The 19,601-nt window shown below is 40.8% G+C and overlaps 1 protein-coding gene across 1 annotated transcript in view; it reads left to right on the top strand.

Annotated features, from left to right (window-relative positions):
* The first annotated feature begins 608 nt into the window (after positions 1-608).
* Positions 609-19,601, top strand: part of LIMS1 (LIM zinc finger domain containing 1) — a 146,630-nt gene continuing 127,637 nt past the window's right edge. Inside the window, exon 1 of the mRNA XM_038550855.1 lies at positions 609-765. Within this exon, the coding sequence (XP_038406783.1) occupies positions 734-765 (32 nt within the window). The 5' untranslated portion in view covers positions 609-733. The remainder of the gene's footprint in view (positions 766-19,601) is intronic.

The raw sequence follows: 19,601 nt of genomic DNA, 5'->3' as shown, positions 1-19,601 counted from the left end.
CGGCGGCCGCGCAGACCGGGACCCCCCGAGTGCACGCGCCGGCCCCACCGTCCCAGGGGGACACCCAGGCCCGCCCACCCAGACACCGGGGACAGCTCTGCAGCCCGTCGGCCGACCAAGACCAGCGGAGTCTCCGAGAAGGAAACACCCGCCCGCCTCCTGACCCCGCGGCCGACGCCGCCTCCCAGAGCCGAGGCACAGCCCCGTGGGCGCACGCCCGCCCGGAGCGCCGGCTTCCCGCGAGACCTCCCGCTCCGGCCCCGCCCCCGCCCGCGGCCCCGCCCCCGCCCGCGGCCCCGCCCCCTACGGTGTCCGGCGCGTGCCTGGAGAGGGGACCCAGAGGGGGCGGGGCCAGACGGGGACTGGGCGGGGCCGGGGGCGGGACCGAGGACCGGTCGGAGGTGAGGCGATGCCCGGGGAACCGGGCCGGACGTGGGCGGGGCCTAGGCCGGGGCGGGGCCGGGGCGGGGCCTAGGCCGGGTTCCCGCTTTGGCGGCCCCCCCGCGCGCCCCCCGCGTCGCCCTGTCCCGCGTGCGCCCCCGCGCGGCGCGCCCGGCCATTTGCGGGCGGAGGGCTGGAGGCGGTGGCGGCCTCCCCGCCCCGCGCCCGCCTCCCCTTCCTGCTAGCGGCCCGCCCGCCCGCCAGCCCGCCGCCGGCCGCAGCGCGAGGGAGGAGGCGGCGGTCGGAGCGGCCCGGCAGCCGGCGTGCGGAGGGACGACGGCCGCCTGCGGAGATGCTGGGCGTGGCGGCAGGAATGACCAACAGGTAAGGGCCGGGCCCCGCCGGACTGCGCTGCGCGCGGCACCGCCACGTCGGCGGCGGACCGACTGCCGGCCTCCCCGCGGCCCCGGCTCCGCGCTGGGCGGGCGGCCTGCGTCCCCGCGCGCCGCCCCAGCCCCTCGCGCACCGCGGCGGCGTCTGCAGGCCCGGCCGCGCCGCCCGGCTCCCGCGCTCCCCCGGGGCGCTCCGGCCGGTCTGGGGCGGGGGGCGGGGGGGCGGCGGTCAGAGGTCCCGCGGGGGCTGGGGGCTGGGGGCTGGGGACTGGGGGCGGCCGCGACCCCTGGGCGCCCCTCCGCACGTGTCTGCGGACCTGGGGTCGCTGTGCACACCCCAGCCGCTCTCAACGGCTCGTCTCAGCACTCTGGAAAATAAAGAACTTTCTGCTTCTGATGCTGACGCCTGTAGGTACTTACTGGATCACAAGTGAAAACCCGGACATTTAACGTATCTTATTCAGTAAAGAAACAGCGAATCCATGATGTGTTGTTAGCAGACATAATACATTTTTATGAAAGTAGTAGTTTCCTAAACAAAAAGTAGTGCGACGAGTGGTGTTCCTTTACATTTTGCAAATCTTTTAAATGTCTGGCATAGTAGAAGAACAACCAGAATTTCCTAAATGCTCTGCACTCTGTTGGCCGTGTGTTTTGGCTAAACTGTGAAGAAAATCTGATCTTACACAAATACCTCGTTGGGGATGGGGGGAGTGTTTTTAAAAGCTTTTGCAGATAATTGTGGATACACCCAAACTGGGTAAATGGTAGTTTCTTAGAGATTCGTTTGGATTTGGAATCTGAAGCTTTATCAGGTAGTGAACTTTTCACACTGTAACTAGATCGAAATTCTTTGCTCTATCCTGCAGTTTGAATGGGCTCGTTACCCACTGTAACGTCATATGTTTGTCATTTGGAAAATATCGTTCGTAGACTTAGGCAGATCTTCCAAATGCTGACACATTTCATTACACAATACTGCTAGATAATATTTGTTGACATTACCACTGATTGCATTAGAAACGTGTTAGGTATTGAGAACCTCTCAAACTAGAGGCAGTGGGAACAAATTTTCTACCATTCTGAATTTCACTTGAAAGTTTGATTTGTGTTATTGGCAGGAAACTACTGTCAATTGCTTCCCCGCAAACTGAGGGACTCATTTGAGTTTCAAGAAATGCCTGCAAAACAAAAGTCTAAAAATGAGGGCAGCCCCGGTGGCTCAGCGCTTTAGCGCCGCCTGCAGCCCAGGGCGTGATCCTGGAGACCCCGGATCGAGTCCCACGTCGGGCTCCCTGCGTGGAGCCTGCCTCTCTCTCTCGGTCTCTATAAATGAATAAATAAAATCTTTTAAAAAAAGCCTAAAAATGATAGTTTATAGTTTATCATTAATAAGTAAAATGGTATACCATGAAGAAAGCATTTGGTTCACCTCAGCGCTCAGGGATGCGTGCTTTTCCTGCAGACAGCTATCTTACTTTGGTATGCAGCAGGACTCCCTTTTCATCACAAGTAGCAAGAAGCTCAGCGGTCAAGATTTAATAACATTAATAATTTGTACCACTTCATCAAAGCTGCTTTTTCAGTTTTTGAAAAATGTATTGAATATTAAGTCGATAGAAAATTAAAAATATATATGATATTAAGAATAATGATATAGTGGATGCACAGTATAGAGTATATAAACTGTTCCTTTTAAGACCCTTGAACACCTCCCAGATCTAGTGTCTGTCCTTTATCCCTCCTCCTTTTTTTTTTTTTTTTTTTTTTTTTTTTGGTATTAAGCACCTTCATGCTGTTGGATGATAATTTTCACCATCCATCCATCTCTGAAATTCTTTTTGCCTTGCAAAACCAAAACTCTATACCCATTAAACAACGACTTTCTGTTCCTCCCTCCCTGCCAGCCACTGGGTAATTCCTATTCTGTATTCTGTCTCTGATTTTGACTGTTCCAGGTACCTCACATAAATGGAATCAATCACACAGTACTTGTCTCTTTGTGATTGTCTTATTGCATTCACTTAGCACAATGTACTCAAAGTTCATGTAGTAGCATGTCAGAATTTCCTTTTTAGAGCTGAATAATATTCCATTGTATGTATATACCAGTCATCTTTTTTTAAAATATTTTATTTATTTATTTATGACAGACATGGAGAGAGAGAGAGAGGCAGAGACATAGGCAGAGGGAGAAACAGGCTCCATGCAGGGAGCCCGACATGGGACTCGATCCCAGCTCTCCAGGATCACACCCCGGGCTGAAGGCGGTGCTAAACCGCTGGGCCATTGGGGCTGCCCCATTTTTTTTTTTTTAATCTATTCATCCTTTGATGGTTACTTGGGTTGCTTCTGTGTTTAAGCTACTGTAAGCTACTGTGAATAATTCTGCTATGAACATGACTATGCATTCTTTAATTGAAATTTTTGATAGATTCACCTGCAGTTATAAGAAATAATTCAGAGAGATCCAGTGTATCCTTTAGCCAGCTTCCCCCAATGATAATATTTTGTAGTGTAATATCACAAACCATGTTGCCGGTAGTAATAAAATCCATCAGTCTTACTCACATTTTCCAATTTTACTTGTTGTCATCTGTGTGTGTGTATTTCTGTGTAATTTTATCACAAGTAGTTAGTGCATGTATTATCACCACAGTCAAAATATAGAATGGTGAATTCCAGCACCACAAGGATCCCTCATGTTGCCATGTTATACCACACCCACCTCCACGTTTTCTTCCTCCCTCTTAAAGCCTGGAAACCACTCATTTGTTCAACACTTCCAAAATTTTGTCATTTCGAAATTTATATAAGTAGAATCATACATATGTAACCTTTTGGGACTGCCTTTTTAAAAATGCAGCTTAATTCCCTGGACATGTATCTGAGTTGTACATATTGTAGTTCCTTGTCGTAGCTGAGTAGTACTCTGTGCTATGAGTATGGGATAGTCTGTTTGCCAGTTGAAGGACATTTGGGCTGTTTCCAGGTTTGGGCTATTAATAATAAAGCTACCATGAATGTTGGTGGGCAGATTTTTATGTAGATACAAGTTTTCCTTTCCTTTGGATAAATGTCCAAGCGTGCAATTTCTGAGTTGTATGGTAATTTCATGTTTCACTTTCTAAGAAACTGATTAACTGTTCTAAAGTGGCTGTACCATTTTCATCAAAGATGTTTGAAAGAGAAGTTAGCATTCTTTTCCTGCAGGTCCATGGAAGTGAAGAATTCAGTCCCACCACCAAGCTGCCAGCAGTTATACCCATCTTTGCTTTTTGTTAATCACTGCAAAATGTCACTACAGTGGAAAAGGCTTACAGCAACTTTTCTGGAACTTCTTAGTGTTGTTATCAAAAGAGTTTGATCTCCCAAACCTCTGTAAAAGTCTTGGAGGCACCCCCACCACCCCTATTTCGTCCAGAGTTTTGAGACCACATTTGGAGAACCACTGTTTATGACATAATCCTAAATGATGAGGGAAGTGGATATTTGGTATATTTTTAAAAGAATATATAGAAAGATTTCTCTTAAAATATATACTAAAGGCTTTTTGTTCTGCGTGCTTTCTAGTTTGGGGGAGTTTTACTGGGATTTACTAAGACTTGAAGAACTACATTGGAAAAAGCAGTTTTCTGCCCTTAGGGATTTTCCTGACTAGATAGGCAGTGTTGTTATGAAAAGGGAAAATGTCATGGCAGTGTCTTCCTGAAACTTCAGTGATCTATGCCTGTTTGTATGGGTGAGGACGTTGGGCTCTTCATTTTTAAGAAACTAATGAAAATTAGGTGGTGGAAAGATAACCTTCAGTTCTGGTGGTTCCATGCCCTGTAAGCTTAGAGAAAACAATCTGTTAGGACTGCAGTCTTCATTTTTTTTAGTATTTTATTTATTTATTTATTTATTTATTCATGAGAGACAGAGAGAGAGAGAGAGAGAGGCAGAGACACAGGCAGAGAAGCAGGGTCCATGCAAGGAGCTCTATGTGGTACTCGATCCTGGGACTCCAGAATCACACCCAGAGCCAAAGGCACATGCTCAACCGCTGAGCCACCCAGGCGTCCTGCTGTCTTGTGCTTTTCATCCCTTTGACTAATTTATTTTCGAAGTGGAAGTTTGCACCCCTAAATCTCCTTCACCTCTTTTGCCCTTGCTCCCTGTCCTCCACCACCAGTTTGTTCTCTGTGTTTATGAGTCTGCTTCTGTTTTGTTTGTTCGTTTTTGGTTTTTAAATTCCATGTATTATCGTTCCCATCCCTTTCCTCTGTGGTGGCCCCTTGAACCATCTTTTCTCTTGCCAGATGTGAGTACAGCACTTGAACTTTCCTTTCTTCCTAGAGAGGGCCTTTCTGCCGCTCCCCTGGGTCAGAGAAACTCCCAACAGCTAAGCAGATCCTGTAATGGGAGAGCAAAGCTTTGCTCTGAGAGTCTCTATTTTTAATAGTGTTGTGTTTGTTCTTCAGATAATCATTTAAATACACCCCGGTGTAGGTCATGTTCTTAGTTAGGGTTGCACTTAAATAGAAGGCAAACATCTCAGGCCATTTGTCGATTTTACATTTCTTGTAATTATGCCTTAAGTTGTGGTTTCCCACCCACAGGAATATCATCTACATTACCTGCTGAACTGTTGTTCATGTTGTCTTCCAAAAACTTCGATTTTAAAATACTTGAGAAGCAAAGGCTGCTCTCCCTGCTGCCACACACTATGCATTCTGCCCCCATGATGCTTTTATCCCCCTCATACCAATATCATCTTTTCTCTTATTTGATCTCATCAGACATTTCCACATTGAAGCTCACTGGCAGGAGAGGAAGAAACATTTTCCAGCATTTTTTTTTTTTCATGTTGGAGCATATTTTGGAATTTGATGAATCCACAGGGACATATAACTTAGGGGTTGGGAAGTTACAGATAAATCAGGCTCCGGATAGTGTGTTCTGTGTGGGGTAGGAATAAGAGTGCTAGAAATTGAGTTTGAACACTGAGAGATGTGTTGGAGGTGGGAGACACTTGAAGTCTAGAGTCTTATCAGGATGTCTGAGGGACAGGTGTGATCAAGTGAGACAAAGGATTTAAAATGTTTATATGCATGCACAGTCTCTGTACAAATATGGAATCATAGTCCTGTTCTACAATTGATTTTTTTTAGGATTTTAAAAAATTGCGGTAAAATACACACAGCAAAATGTACCATCTTAATCATTTTTCAGTGTGCATTCAGTGGCATTAAGTGCATTCACATTGCTGTGCAGCCATTGCCACTCTCCATCTCCAGAACTTTCTCATCATCCCAAACTGAACCTCCAGGTGATTGAACAATGTTTACTTATATTTCTGGCAATTATTATTTTTTTTTTTTGGTAATTATTTTTTTAACTTAATAAGCTGTCTTACAGGTTTTCCTTTGAGGCATATCTAGACCTACCATAAGTTTTTAACTTTAGGTTTAATGGCTGTATAGTAGTTCACAATACACATGTGATATGATTTATATAACTAGTCCTTGGTTGGACATTTTGGGGCCAGTTTTTTGTTATTAAGAAGTCCTATGAATATCCATGCCAGTATTCTATAGGAGATCCCTGAGTGCAGAGTGGGTATGTGCATGGATGGTTGGGCCCATGTTCTAATCCCAGCTCTGTCCCTTCATGTCTCTATGGCCTTACCTGGTCAACCTCTTTAAGGCTAATCATCTTAATTTATAAAGTAATACCATCTTTCTCAGAGAGTTGTTGTGAGAAGTAAATATGAAGGCCAATGTAAACATTTCTGAAAAATACAAATGAAACTGTTAATAATTGTTGCCCCTGGAGAGGGTGTCTAGGAATCTAAGGAGTTTAGGAATCTAGAACGAGAGGGAAATTTTCTTACTATATACCTTTTTGTACTGTTTTGATATTTTTTAACCACATGTGCATGTAAAATTTTTTAAAGAATCTGACATTACGCCAGAAACATAGTAGATGCTCAGTTAATGGTAACTGTAGTTGTTGGTGTAGATTTTTCCCGTCATCCTGGTTCTTTTTTCAGAGCTTACAACTTCTACTTCACTATGAATGGCACTGATACAGTCACTTGTTATTTCTTCCTTTCCTTCACTCTCTATACCCACATTTTTGCTGAGTTCATACCTTAGAATTTTCTTTGAATCCATATTTCTTTTTTTCATTCCTTTCTTCTTTTTCACCTTCATCCTGGTTATCTTTTAAGTGAATGTAAGATAACAATAGTAACACTGGGAAAGACAAAATTCTGTGTGTGTTCCTGTTTGTCATTTAAATGTTGATAAAGAACAGATTCTTTTAAAGATGTTATGGGATTTGTGGTAGGGTTTTTGTAGCATACGCTCTCTGTTAGCATATACTGAAGAGATAGTTACAGTAACATGAAGATTAAGAATTTTTCCTAGCATTTAAAAAATGGCTTCATATGTGAAAAAGTTGAAATCTACTAAACTAGTGTACTCAATACTTTCGTGGGTCCACTGTAGTAGTCCAGTAAGAAGTTCCTTTATTTTGTAAGTCCGGAGTTGCATAGAGAGGTAATTTTTATTTACCTCTATTCAAGGCCACAGAGTGAGTTAATAGTAGGGTTAGGACTAGAGCCCAAACTTTGAAGGTAGTGTGACGTCCTCTCTGCTGTACTATGCTAGTTTGTTCTGTTACTTCATTCAAATTGCACTGTTATAGTTTGTTACATATATATTTTATCTTACTATCTATATTGTAAGTGCCTTGAGGGTTGAGACTTTGATATTTCTGAGCCCCATTAACATATTGGTTCTAGAAATGTCTGAATGAATTATTAAATGTTGCCTTAGAATTGTTCTATTACAAAGGTCCTGGATGTCACTCTCTTTCAAGTGGATTCCTTCTGGGAAATGTGTTCTTGGGGACATGGCATTCGTAGGCACACATGATGGTGATTGTGTTTCTTCATTCCCAGAGACTTGGGGCTTCTTGTCCACCACCCTTGTCTACTTCCCCCACATGGCACTGTCTGAGAGATTCCTTCCTATGGCAGACTTCTTTACTGATGCATCAGTTAAGTGAAATATATACCACCTGCTTAAACAGATTGTAAATTATTTCTCATTGGCAAATGTTGGAGTTGTTGGTTTTGTTTTTGTGTGTTTGTTTTTTATTTTAAAGTTGGGCACATTGCTATCCCATATGGAATCTGCTTTACTAATATAGCATGGAAGAGAGGGTGGGTAATTGCTGCCTCTGCCACAGCTTGTTGCCCTCCTTCTCAATGCAGTAGATTCCACAGATTTTTAATGTAAAATTTTTTTTCAAAGATTTTATTTATCGGGACGCCTGGGTGGCTCAGCAGTTGACCATCTGCCTTTGGCTCAGGGTGTGATTCCCTCATCTGGGATCAAGTCCCATATTGGTCTCCCGGTAGGGAGCCTGCTTCTCCCTCTGCCTGTGTACTCTGCCTTTCTCTGTCTCTCATCGTAAAAAAAAAGATTTTATTTATTTATTTGAGAGAGACAGAGACAGCGAGAGAGAGCATAAGCACGGAGGAGAGAGAGAAGCAGGCTGCCCCCTGAGCAGGGAGCCCAATGTCGGGCTTGATCCCAGGAATCTGGGATCACAACCCAAACTTAAGGTAGATGCTTCACCTCCTAAGCTAGCCAGATGCCTCTACACAGATTTTTTAATGTGCAGGGCACAGTGCAGGTGCAACTGTAATGACCAAAAAGGCAGATAAAACGGGTCCCAGATCATCTAGGTATCTGTTTGCCTCTACTACCATTCATGTTGGCTCCAGATTTTCCTAAAGCACCACTTCAGTCACATTACTCCATTTTTCAAAATGTTAACAGGACTTCTTACTGCCTATCAAATAAAGTCCATAGCCTAGAGCCTAAAGTTGAAGGCTCTTTGTGCTCTGGCCCCGCCTGTCTGGATAGCTTTGTCACACACAGTTCCCTTTGTCTGTGTTGCTGTTAAACTCTTACCTACTTGCCATTTTCTGAAAACCTTTGGTGTTTCCTGTTTCTGTGTCTTTGCTCATGCTGTTCTTTTGGGCCAGAAAATCATCTTCTCCTGTATCTTCTTGGCACTTGTGGCAGAACTGCCACTTCTCCCATGAAATAACACATTTCTGGAACTTTATCGAGCCCTCCTTGTGTGCTTAGGGAGTTAGGGATTTGGAGCTTGTATCTGCTCTCCCAAAGCATTTTCACTTTTTTTTTTTTTTTTTGGTAGTTATGAGCTTCTGTTTTATGTCATAGTTGTTTGTGTATATGTCTAATCTTTTCGGCCAAATTGTAATCTCTGAAAGTAAGGGAACGTCTTAATCAAAATTCATTAAATGTCCAAAGAAAAACAAACTAGATTTAAATGAACTGTATTTCTCCTTTTATTCCTTCATTTGTTAGTGAATTGAAAAGTTCAGAGCTGATTCTGCTTAGTGCCTGTGACATTGTTTGAATAAAGTCACCAAACTGAGTAAGGCAAGATAGCTTTCACATTTGGTTTAACTTAACAGTGTAATGTATACTAGTGGCAGAGACCCAGCACCCGCTGAACATTAGGAAGAGATTTAAATGCTGTTTAGTCATCCTTGTTTAGATTATTTCATCTCATTGCCAGGCCACTCTTTGAAAGCTTTCTTAGTGATAACTGCCTTTATTAATTACCTACTTGACAAAAGGTCCTTTAAAGGTATTAAACATCTGCATAACAGATCTTACCTTCACAGCCACACCATGAAGTAGTGTGTTTAATGCCCATTTTACAGATGAGGGAACTAAGTTAAAGAGGTAAAGAACTCACCAAGTCACGCATTAGTGACAGCGCTGGCATTCACACTGTACCCACAGAGGCATGTGTCTCTTCCATTCACTGCATTGTTCAGTAGGTCAGAGCTCTCTAGTTCTTTGCCGAGATTTCAAGACTTTCTCTTACCTTAGCATGCCAACTAGCCTATCCAGTTTTATTCCCTACTACTCTTTCTTTACATCATCTTATTGCCAACCATACCACAGTATTTATTTCTGAACTTGGTTTTTCCTTTTTTGTGGGGTAGAGGGTTCATCCATTTTATTTTATAGTTTTTCTGAATTGAGATCTAAGTAAGGTTTGCATGTTTGATAAGTTGGTAAATTTGTTAGTCTCTGTTGTTCATCAGGTCCCAGCAGCATGGTTTTCTTTTTACCTTATATATTCTAATCTTAGAGTTGAAGAATCTGGCAGTCTGGACATGCCAACAGGTGCAGACCAAAAAACCACAACCAAGGAATGCTTTCTCTAGCCAAGGACCAGGTGAGAGACAGTCTAACAAGACATAAAACATTTAGACAGTACATGTTTTACTCCAACCAAACACCCAGGAAAAAGTGTGTTCACATCCCTCCTTATGCCAGCAAAGGCCAAGTGGGGAGCCTAGACTTGCATCCTCATCAGGCTGAAACTTGACACTCCAGCATCCCTGTCATGGTGGGGTCAGCAGAGGCCAAGTAGGGAATCAGGACTTTCATCCTCACCAGCTGGTAATTACTGCCTGTCTGCTCCCCCCCACCCCCCCCACCCCCGCCATTATCACAGTGTCAGTACAAACACACCCACCATTAATGAGGAGTGTATGTCTTGTGTGTCAGCAGAGGCCAGGTGAGGAACCCATACTTATACCTCTATCTGGCAGTAATGAGGGAGCTCCCTTGTTAGAGTGATTTCAGAGAAAACCAGTTTCGTAACATAATAAAAATATCCATGTTTTATTAGGAAATCATTTGTCATATCAAGAACCTCTTAAAGTGAAGAAAAAAAAAAACAATAAAATAGATCTCAGCACCAAGATGATGGAAACGTTAAAATTATCTGATACAGAATTTTAAAGCAGTCATATAATAAAAATGCTTCAGTGAGCAACTGTAAAGATGCTTGAAACAAATGAAGTCGAAAGCCTCAGCAAGGAAATAGAAGATAAGATATAAAGAGGATTCAAATGGAAATTCTGCTGCTGAAAAATATAATCATGAAAGTTAAAGTTCAATGGAGGACTCAACAGTGGATAGGTTCGACTAAAGGGGGTTGAGGAAAGAATCAGTGAACTGGAAGATTAAAATAATAGAAATTACCCAGTGTGAATGAACAACAGAGAAAATAGATGGTAGGGAGACAATGTCTCAGGGACTTTTGGAACTATAACAAAAGAGCCAATATTTGTGTCATTTGAATCCTGAAAGGAGAGGGAAAGAGGATGGGGTAGAAAAATACTAGAGGAAATAATGGCTGAGAATTTCTCCAGATTAACAAGCAAACGTACCAACTCAAGAAGCTGCACAAACAGGATAAATCCAGAGAAATTCAAGCCAAGACATCATGATTACACTTCTGAAAACTAAAGATACAAAAAAACTTTGAAAGTAGCCAGAGGAAAAAAAATGACATCTTTCCTTTATAGAAATATCAAACTCTTGGTTTTGGCTCAGGTCACGATTTCAGGTTCCTGGGATTGAGCCCCTGTTGGGCTCTGCACTGAGCAGGGAGCCTGCTTTTGGATTCTCTCTCTCCCTCTCCCCCCATTCATGCTGTCACTCTCTGTCTCTAAAATAAATAAATAAATCTTTTTTAAAAAAGAAAGAATTAGAGCAGAAATCAGTGAAATTGAGAACAGGAAATGAATAGAGAAAATCAGTAAAAATCAAAAGCTAGTTCTTGGAAAAGTTAAAAAAAAAAAAAAAAGTGATAAGGCTATATATCCAGGCTAAGAAAAAAAGAGAGGACACAAATTACTAATACCAGAAATGAAAGAGGGGATATCACTATAGATCCTATGGAAATTAAAATGATAATAAAGGAATATTGTGAATGACTCAATGCCCACACATTTGATAATTTACTAGAAATGGACCAATTCCTTGAAAGACACAATCTGCCAAAACTCACACAAGAAAAAATAGATGATCTGAATAGGTCTGTATCTATTGAAAGAAATTGACTCAATAAATAATAATCTTCCAAAACAACTCCAGGCTTATATGGGTTCACTGGCCAATTCTGGCAAATAGTGTAGGGAGATTTTTTTTTTTTAAGATTTTATTAATTTATTCATGAGAGACACAGAGAGAGGCAGAGACACAGGCAGAGGGAGAAACAGGCTCCATGCAGGGAGCTGGACGTGGGATTTGATCCTGGGTCTCCAGGATCACACCCTGGGCTGAAGGCAGCGCTAAACTGCTGAGCCACCCAGGCTGCCCAGATTTTTTTTTCTATAGTATTTCAGGGGATAAAACTAGAAGCAATACCTCCTAACACATTCTATGAAGCTAGCACTATCCTATCACCAAACAGACAAAGACATTACAAGAAAAGGAAACTTCAGACCAGTATCTCTTGTGAACATAGATGCCAAAATTCTCAACAAAATTTTAGCTTGAGGGACACCTGGTTGGTTCAGTGGTTGAGGGTCTGCCTTTAGCTTGGGGCATGACCCTGGAGTCCTGGGATCGAGTCCCATATCGGGCTCCCTGTGTGGAGCCTGCTTCTTCTGCCTGTGTCTTTGCCTCTATCTCTCTGTGTCTGTCATGAATAAATAAATCTTTAAAAAAATATTAGGTTGAATCCAAAAAAGTATAAAAAGAATTATACAGCATGACCAAATGGGATTTATCCCAGGTATACAAGATTGGTTTAACACCCAGAAAACAATTTTATTCTTAATACTCAGATATTAGAAACAGCCCAGATGTCCTTCAGCGGGTAGATGTTTAAACAAAGTATAGTTCCTTTGTCTCATGAAATACTATTCAGTAATAAAAAGGAATGCCAGGCTATTGATCTTTGTGACAATTTGAATGGATCTTGAGATCCTTGGGGCCATTATACTTAATGAAATAAAAAAGCCAGTTTCAAAAGATCACATACTATGTGGTTCAATTTATATAGCATTTTCTAAATGACAGAATTCTAGAGATGGGAAACATATTAGTGGTGGCCAGTGGTTAAGAGGAGATAGGGATGGGGACAGAGTTTGGAGAGGAGTAGAGTATGGATACGAAAGGGCAACATGGGGATCCTTATGGTGATAGAAGTTTCATGGTTGTGATGTTAGTGTGCTACATTTTTATAAGATGTTACCATTTGAAAAAACTGGGTAAAGTGTACACAAGATATCTTTGCATTATTTCTTAGAACTGCATGTGAATCTACAATGACCTTAAAACATTTTTAAAAATACATGTTCACCTAAATGGGCAACAGTTATCATTTTTCCACCTGTTCCCCATTGGAACTTCTATAGACTTATTATACTGCTATAGTTTTCTCAGACAGCAACTATTCTTAAGTTTCACTAAAATTCTCTAAGTAAAATGAAGAGTCAATTAGGGTAGGGAAAATAAATGTTTCTAGGACACCTGAATTAAATTACTGTGCTGTTCATTTCCTGTCTTGTTTACCAAAAGCAGAGGGATATAGGAAATTGAAGCAGTTATCTGGGTAATCCAAACTCTCTGGGTTGGACCCTCATGTCTCCAAAGGGAATGGCTGAAAGATCTTTTTTAAAGAACACTTTAGATCTCAGATTTCTCAGTCTCTGTCAGAAACACATGTGTGCACCTGCACTCTCTCTCAAATAAATGAATAAAATCTTTAAAATATATATACACACACATTTTGAGTAAAGCTTTCTTCCTCACCCTTTGGATTACAAGTGGCAGTTAGACTCTGACTTCATCACACAACCGGTGTACTTCCCAGTGGTTGTGAGGATGAACTTGAAGTTGCTGGGAAGTAGATCAGTCGTAGTCCAGAGTGGTAGACAGCCTGACAGGACCTTGTTGGAAATTGCCAGCATCCTGCGTGTCACTGAAGGACACTGGGGGAGACGTGGAATTTGGCGAGCCTGAGGATGTCTGTCTTTTTCAAACCGTCAGAGCGTGGCAGTGAGAGAATCTTCAGAACAGGTTAGCTTGCCCACTGCTGCTGGCTCCAGGGCCGGATGGATGCCCTCTGAGGTAGTGGTTCAGGTTGTGGTCCTGGGCTTCCAGAGACAGAAACAGTCAGATAAATCAGATGAAAACAGAAGTAGTCAGATAAAAATGACATGAGTGTAGTCTAGTCTGTAATTGAAGAAGGGACCTTTGGCATTTTGACTTAGGTCTCTACCCAGCTAACACATATAAATACAGGTTAAAATTTAGCCAGATTCCTCAAACTTGACTTGAATGCCACTGTCTCTAATGGGAAAGTTGAGAACAAATAAATATTCATTCACTACTTTCACATTTTCTCATTTAGAGAGCGTGTGGGAAAATGATGTCCAGAATATCACAGTTTCTGGTCATTGCCCACATTAAAATACATTGACCGATTCCCTTGGGTTCTAGTGAATGGCTGTCAGAATAGGTCTTTCTTTGGAAAACAATGTAGATTGTCACAGCGAAGCATGTTTTAGGGAATATGATGTAGTCCTCTTTAGAAACTCGAAATGAAGTAATTCATCCATCAAATGAGCAGCCTTTTGTTTTAGGAGTGTGGGTAGTGATATTTTTATAATAGTCACGAATCCTTTGTAAACATGGCTAGAGACTAGTTTTGTGTTTTAAAATTAGTCCAAGAAAGTAAGAGCTTTGTGACTAGCCCCATGACATCTGGAAGCCCATTTCAGGTGGTTGAATATATTTACAAGACTGAGAATAATGATGAAAACACTGTGTTTAAAAATATCTTGAAGGTATATGTATAGGACATAGGCTCTTTGTTTTATGAGATGAACCAGATTTACAATGTTGTAACTTTGAAGTGGATGGAAGGCTAATGTCTGAAATAATTTCATGGCATTTCTAGACCTAATGTGTTCTCTCTCTCTCTCTCTCTCTTTTTTTTTTTTTTTCAATGCTGGCTAAGTCACATCTCAGGGCATTTTTTTTTTTTTTTTGTCTTTTGGGCATTTGCCAGATTTGTACAAAGCATGAAACATCTGCAGACATCTGCTTAAGGCAATTTCTTAATGCTTTCTAATAGAATGTTTTAATCATGAGTACTATTATACAATTGTACAAAAGCTACTTTACTTTTGGTACTTTATTTTAGACCTGGGTTTTCCAGGACTTTCAGGTGCTTTCCCTTTGGGAATGTTACTAATGATGACAAAAGACATTGGTGAAGTGTAAAAAGTGATGCTTAATTTTAATACATAGCTCTGTTTTGAATTTAACAAAAAGATAAAAGTTCCAGTGATTCCTCAAAATTTCAGAGGTCTTTTTTTTCCCCACAAAGGTCAGTTTGGGACCGTGAGACCAGACTTAAAAAGAAGAGTTTTCTGAGCTTGAGCCCTTTTGATTTTTAAAATAAACACCCACATCTTTCTGTTAATGTATTTGGTCATTTAGAGTGCTTTCTATGAAGGAAGTTGTGGTGATAGGTTCTGGAATGTGAAGCCTGCAGAGGCTGATTAAGAGGGTGATGGGAACTCCAAGGATACAGTGCTTGGGAACTTTTTAGAGATGAAATTTTCTTATGCTCAGTTAGTGTTAATCATGCTTTCCAGGAGGAAGCAAAATGAAGCATTGCTAGAGATTAGCTGAACAAATGTAATGAAAGTTGAAATATGAGATTGGTTTTTTTAGGTATATTTTGATAAAGAGCTTAAGTTCTAAGAATGTACCATTACCTTACAAAAAGCTACTTATGCTTTTTGGGATGCCTGTGTATCCCAAGCTCATATAACAAGGCATAGCACATAATAGTCACTCAGTAAATACTTGTCAAGTGAATGAATAACAATGCTGTATATTTTATTTGGTTAGTGAAGTATATTTATTTAAATATTGCAGAAAATAATATGTGAGTAAATGCTAATAAATTAATACCTTCCAGGAGGCATTAAATTACACTTGAAGCTTTACTTCAGCTTTTCATAATTGTAGTAATACTGTGTAAGTACAAGTATTTGTGCAATACTATGCACAAGTTGCTTTCCTTCCTTAGACTTAGTGCAGGAATAGTTATTTGATATAGGAAGATGCTACGTTATGGAGCAGTGAAGCCTCCAGGTGAATGGGTTAAATCTTTTAGATCAAACATTAATATTTTTTCTTGTGAACTCCTTCAGTTTTCTATATTAACATATATCTTTAGCATTATTCATCAAAATCCTAGGTGGAACTCTTTTGGTAAAATTGATGGAATATCCTGAAGTTTCTTAAGAGGAATAAACGGTTGGGCAGCCCACGTGGCTCAGCAGTTTAGTGCTGCCTTTCAGCCCAGGGCATGATCCTGGAGTCTCATATTGGGCTTCCTACATGGAGCCTGCTTCTCCCTCTGCCTCTGTCTCTGCCTCTCTCTCTCTCTCTCTCTATCTGTGTCTCTCCTGAATAAATAAATAAAATCTTAAAAAAAAAAAAAGGAATAAACAGGCAAGGGATAGCAAAAAGCTAGTTGTGTTGGAAGGAAGAAAGGTGGTGAGGAAGAGGACATTAGCTGTGTTAGCTGTTTAAGCAGTTGATACAAGTCACACAGTGTGTCTCTGGGATAGTATTAGATAAGTCAGTGGGCCAGAGAGAGTTTATAATATGAGCAATGTGATAAACAAGGTTTTGCAGTGGAAAAGAAGCAGATTATTCCATTATGTCCCACAAATGGTGAGATAATTTGTCAGCAGTTAGGGGAAAAATGTTTAGAGTTTTATATGACATCAGAAAAATTCCAAAGGGTGATATTTAATAGTTACTTATAAAATCAAGCCAGATAAACCTGAAATAAAATAGAAACAAATATTTATCAGATTCCTAGAGTGAGAAATATTTTTTTTAAGATTTTATTTATTTATTCATGAGAGACACAGAGAGAAGCAGAGACATAGGCAGAGGAGCCCAATGTGGGACTCCATCCCGCAACTCCAGGATCATGCCCTGGGCCCAAAGCAGGTGCTAAACCACGAGCCACTCAGGCGTCCTGAGAGGTATTTTTTAAAGAAGTTTTAGGAATGAATTATAAAAAGATATATTTGAATAAAAATAAATTAAACTTCTGTAAATTAAAAACAGATGGGGAACATTTGCAATAAAAACTATAGAATAAAATGTATTGATCAGGATATGCAGACTGTAGTATATACATAGCGAAAAGATGAATAGAGAAAATATTTTAAAAAGAGAAACAAAAGAGAAAATATAACTTATGTACAAAAATATAAAAATTGTTCAACACTAGTGACTCACCAAAGAAGTATATATTAAAATAGATATCAATTGCCTACAATATTAGCAGAGCTTGTTAAAAACATATTTGTCATATGTTGCTAGTGTGAAGCTATAATTGATTAAATTTATTAGTAAAATAATTTGGTAGTATGTGTCAAGTGTGAAAAGATTTGTAACTTCTACTCCTGTAAATCAAACCTAAGGAAGTTATTCTAAAAGTGCAGAGAAAAAAAAATAAAAAAAAAAAAAATAATAAATAAAAGTGCAGAGAATTTGATGTATGAAAAGATTTTGGCAGCAGTATTTATACTAGTGGAAAGTTTGAAAATACATACATATTGATAGAGAATTCACTTAAAAAGCCGGAGGATACCAGTTTAGTGGAATTATGTAGGTATTTAAAGGATAGTTATTAAAGTTTCATAATATCCCTATATCATGATCACTTTTCTAGTTAATAAAAAAGGAGTGTGTGAAATTAGAACATGGTAAACTACAACTTTACAATGAAGCAGAAAATGGCTAGAAAATAAAAAGAACTTTTTTAAAAATAGCTTTATTGAAGTATAGTTTATGTTCCATAAAATTCACCCATTGTGTAGGTATATGAAGTCTTCATATATTTATAGTCTTGTGCAGCCATCCTTGCAATCCTGTTTGAGAACATTTCTGTGACCCCCAAAAGGTCTCTCATTCATGCCTCTTTCTCTTGCTCCCAGGCCTAGGCAAACAGTGACTTGTTTTTTGTCTGTGTAAATCTACCTTTTCTGGACATTTAATTTAAATTGAAATATACATTTTATCATCTTTAACATTTGGCTTCTTTCACTTGGGAGTGTTTTTGAGGCTTGATTAGGAGAAGCTGAGTTCTCCTCCTGTGTGTCTCCTTCACTCTCACCACTTCCACATGCCCAGCATTTCTGATGCCAGGACTGTGGGATTTCCCCACACCAAGCAACTCTCTGTGATGCCAGCTACACGTCCTGCAGCTTAACTCAGTTCTGACACTATGTGCCTAGAGGTCATGCCAGATCCCACAGGGTAAGGGCTCAGTCACACAAGACTGCTCTCCCTCCACTTCACGTGCCATTGCAAGTTGCAGCTGTCCACAATTTCTGTCCGCTGTGGCTACCAATCAGAGGTTCCCAGGACCTCCTCTGCTCAGAGTCTATTTGCTAGATCAGCTCACAGAACTTGGGGAAATACTGCATTTACCAGTTTACTAAAGGATATGATAAAGGGTATAGATGAACAGTCAGATGAATGATACATAGGGTGAGGTCTGGAAGAGATGCAAGCTCTTCTGCCTCTACGGGACTCGGCTGTGTCACCCTCATGCTGGTGATGTGTTCACCAAATTGGAAGCTCTTCCAACCCTGTACTTTTGGGATTTTTTTCTTTTATACAGGCCGCGCCTAGGCATAATTGGTTACTCCATTTCTAGTCTCTTTCCTCTCTATGGAATGAAGGGTAGGGTAAAATTTTCAAGCTTCTAATCATGCCTTGGTCTTCCACTCCAGGAGTTATCCTGGAGCCTACTTAGAGTCATCTCAGTAGAACAAAAGACACTCCTGTCACCCAGGAAATTCCAAGGGAATTAGGAGCCATGTGTTAGAAACGGGGGTCAAAGACCAAATATTAGAACAAAAGATGTTCTTAGTGCTCTTATCACTTAGAAAACTACAAGGGTTTTAGGAGCTTTGTGCCAGAAATCAAGGTCAAAGACTAAATGTTAGAACAGAAGATGATCCCAGCACCCCTATTTACAAAGGTTTTAGGAGCCCTGTGAAAAAAGCCGAGGGCAAACCCAATATATATATTTCTTATTATTTTGCAAGGTTCTTTCATATTACAGCATTTATTTTTTATTGGTGTTCAACTTGCCAACATATAGAATAATACCTAGTGCTCATCTCAAAAAACTTTTTGATGATTCTCCAGATAAGTAGGACTTCTCTGTGTTCCACCAAACTAAGCTCTGCCTCTCCCTCTCCACCTCATTACAGCCTGCTTTCTTTCTATCTATAGCCTGAAACTGACTCACTTTCTAGTACCTTTACTGGTTTTCCATTGCCTACATGATAAAGGCATTTTAAACCCTTGACAATTTAGCCCCAACCAAAGTCTACTAATTTTCTACTAATCTCAATATCCTCTTCCTTCAGATTCCATTTCCTCTTTATATTTCCTTGCTTTGAATAACCCTCCGCAACCCCAGAAGTCTTCTCAGGCCACTGGATCCCACTCTTAGTTTCTTTTACATTTGTAAGTTCCCTTTAAAAAAAAATTTATTTATTAATGAGAAACACAGAGAAGAGAGAGAGAGAGGCAGAGACACAGGCCAAGGGAGAAGCAGGCTCCATGCAGGGAATCCAACGCAGGACTCGATCCTGGGTCTCCAGGATCAGGCCCTGGGCTGAAGGTGGTGCTAAACCACTGAGCCATCCGGGGTGCCCTACATTTGTAAATTCCTAATCGTATTTAAGATCTAACTCAGAAGGCACTTCCTTGGTGATAATGTTCACTGCAAAATTTTCTTTCACTGCAAAATTTATAATTCTTTTCTCTGTAATACTGTGGTACTTTGTTCATACTATTGGTAAAATAGCTATCACATTGTGTTTTACTTGGTTTATATGCATCTATTGTCCCTTTCTAGGCTTGA

Source organism: Canis lupus, chromosome 10, assembly GCF_011100685.1.
Source record: "Canis lupus familiaris isolate Mischka breed German Shepherd chromosome 10, alternate assembly UU_Cfam_GSD_1.0, whole genome shotgun sequence".
Lineage (NCBI taxonomy): Eukaryota > Metazoa > Chordata > Mammalia > Carnivora > Canidae > Canis > Canis lupus.
Note: the sequence above shows the minus strand (reverse complement) of the source record. Positions and strands in the feature narration are given on the sequence as shown.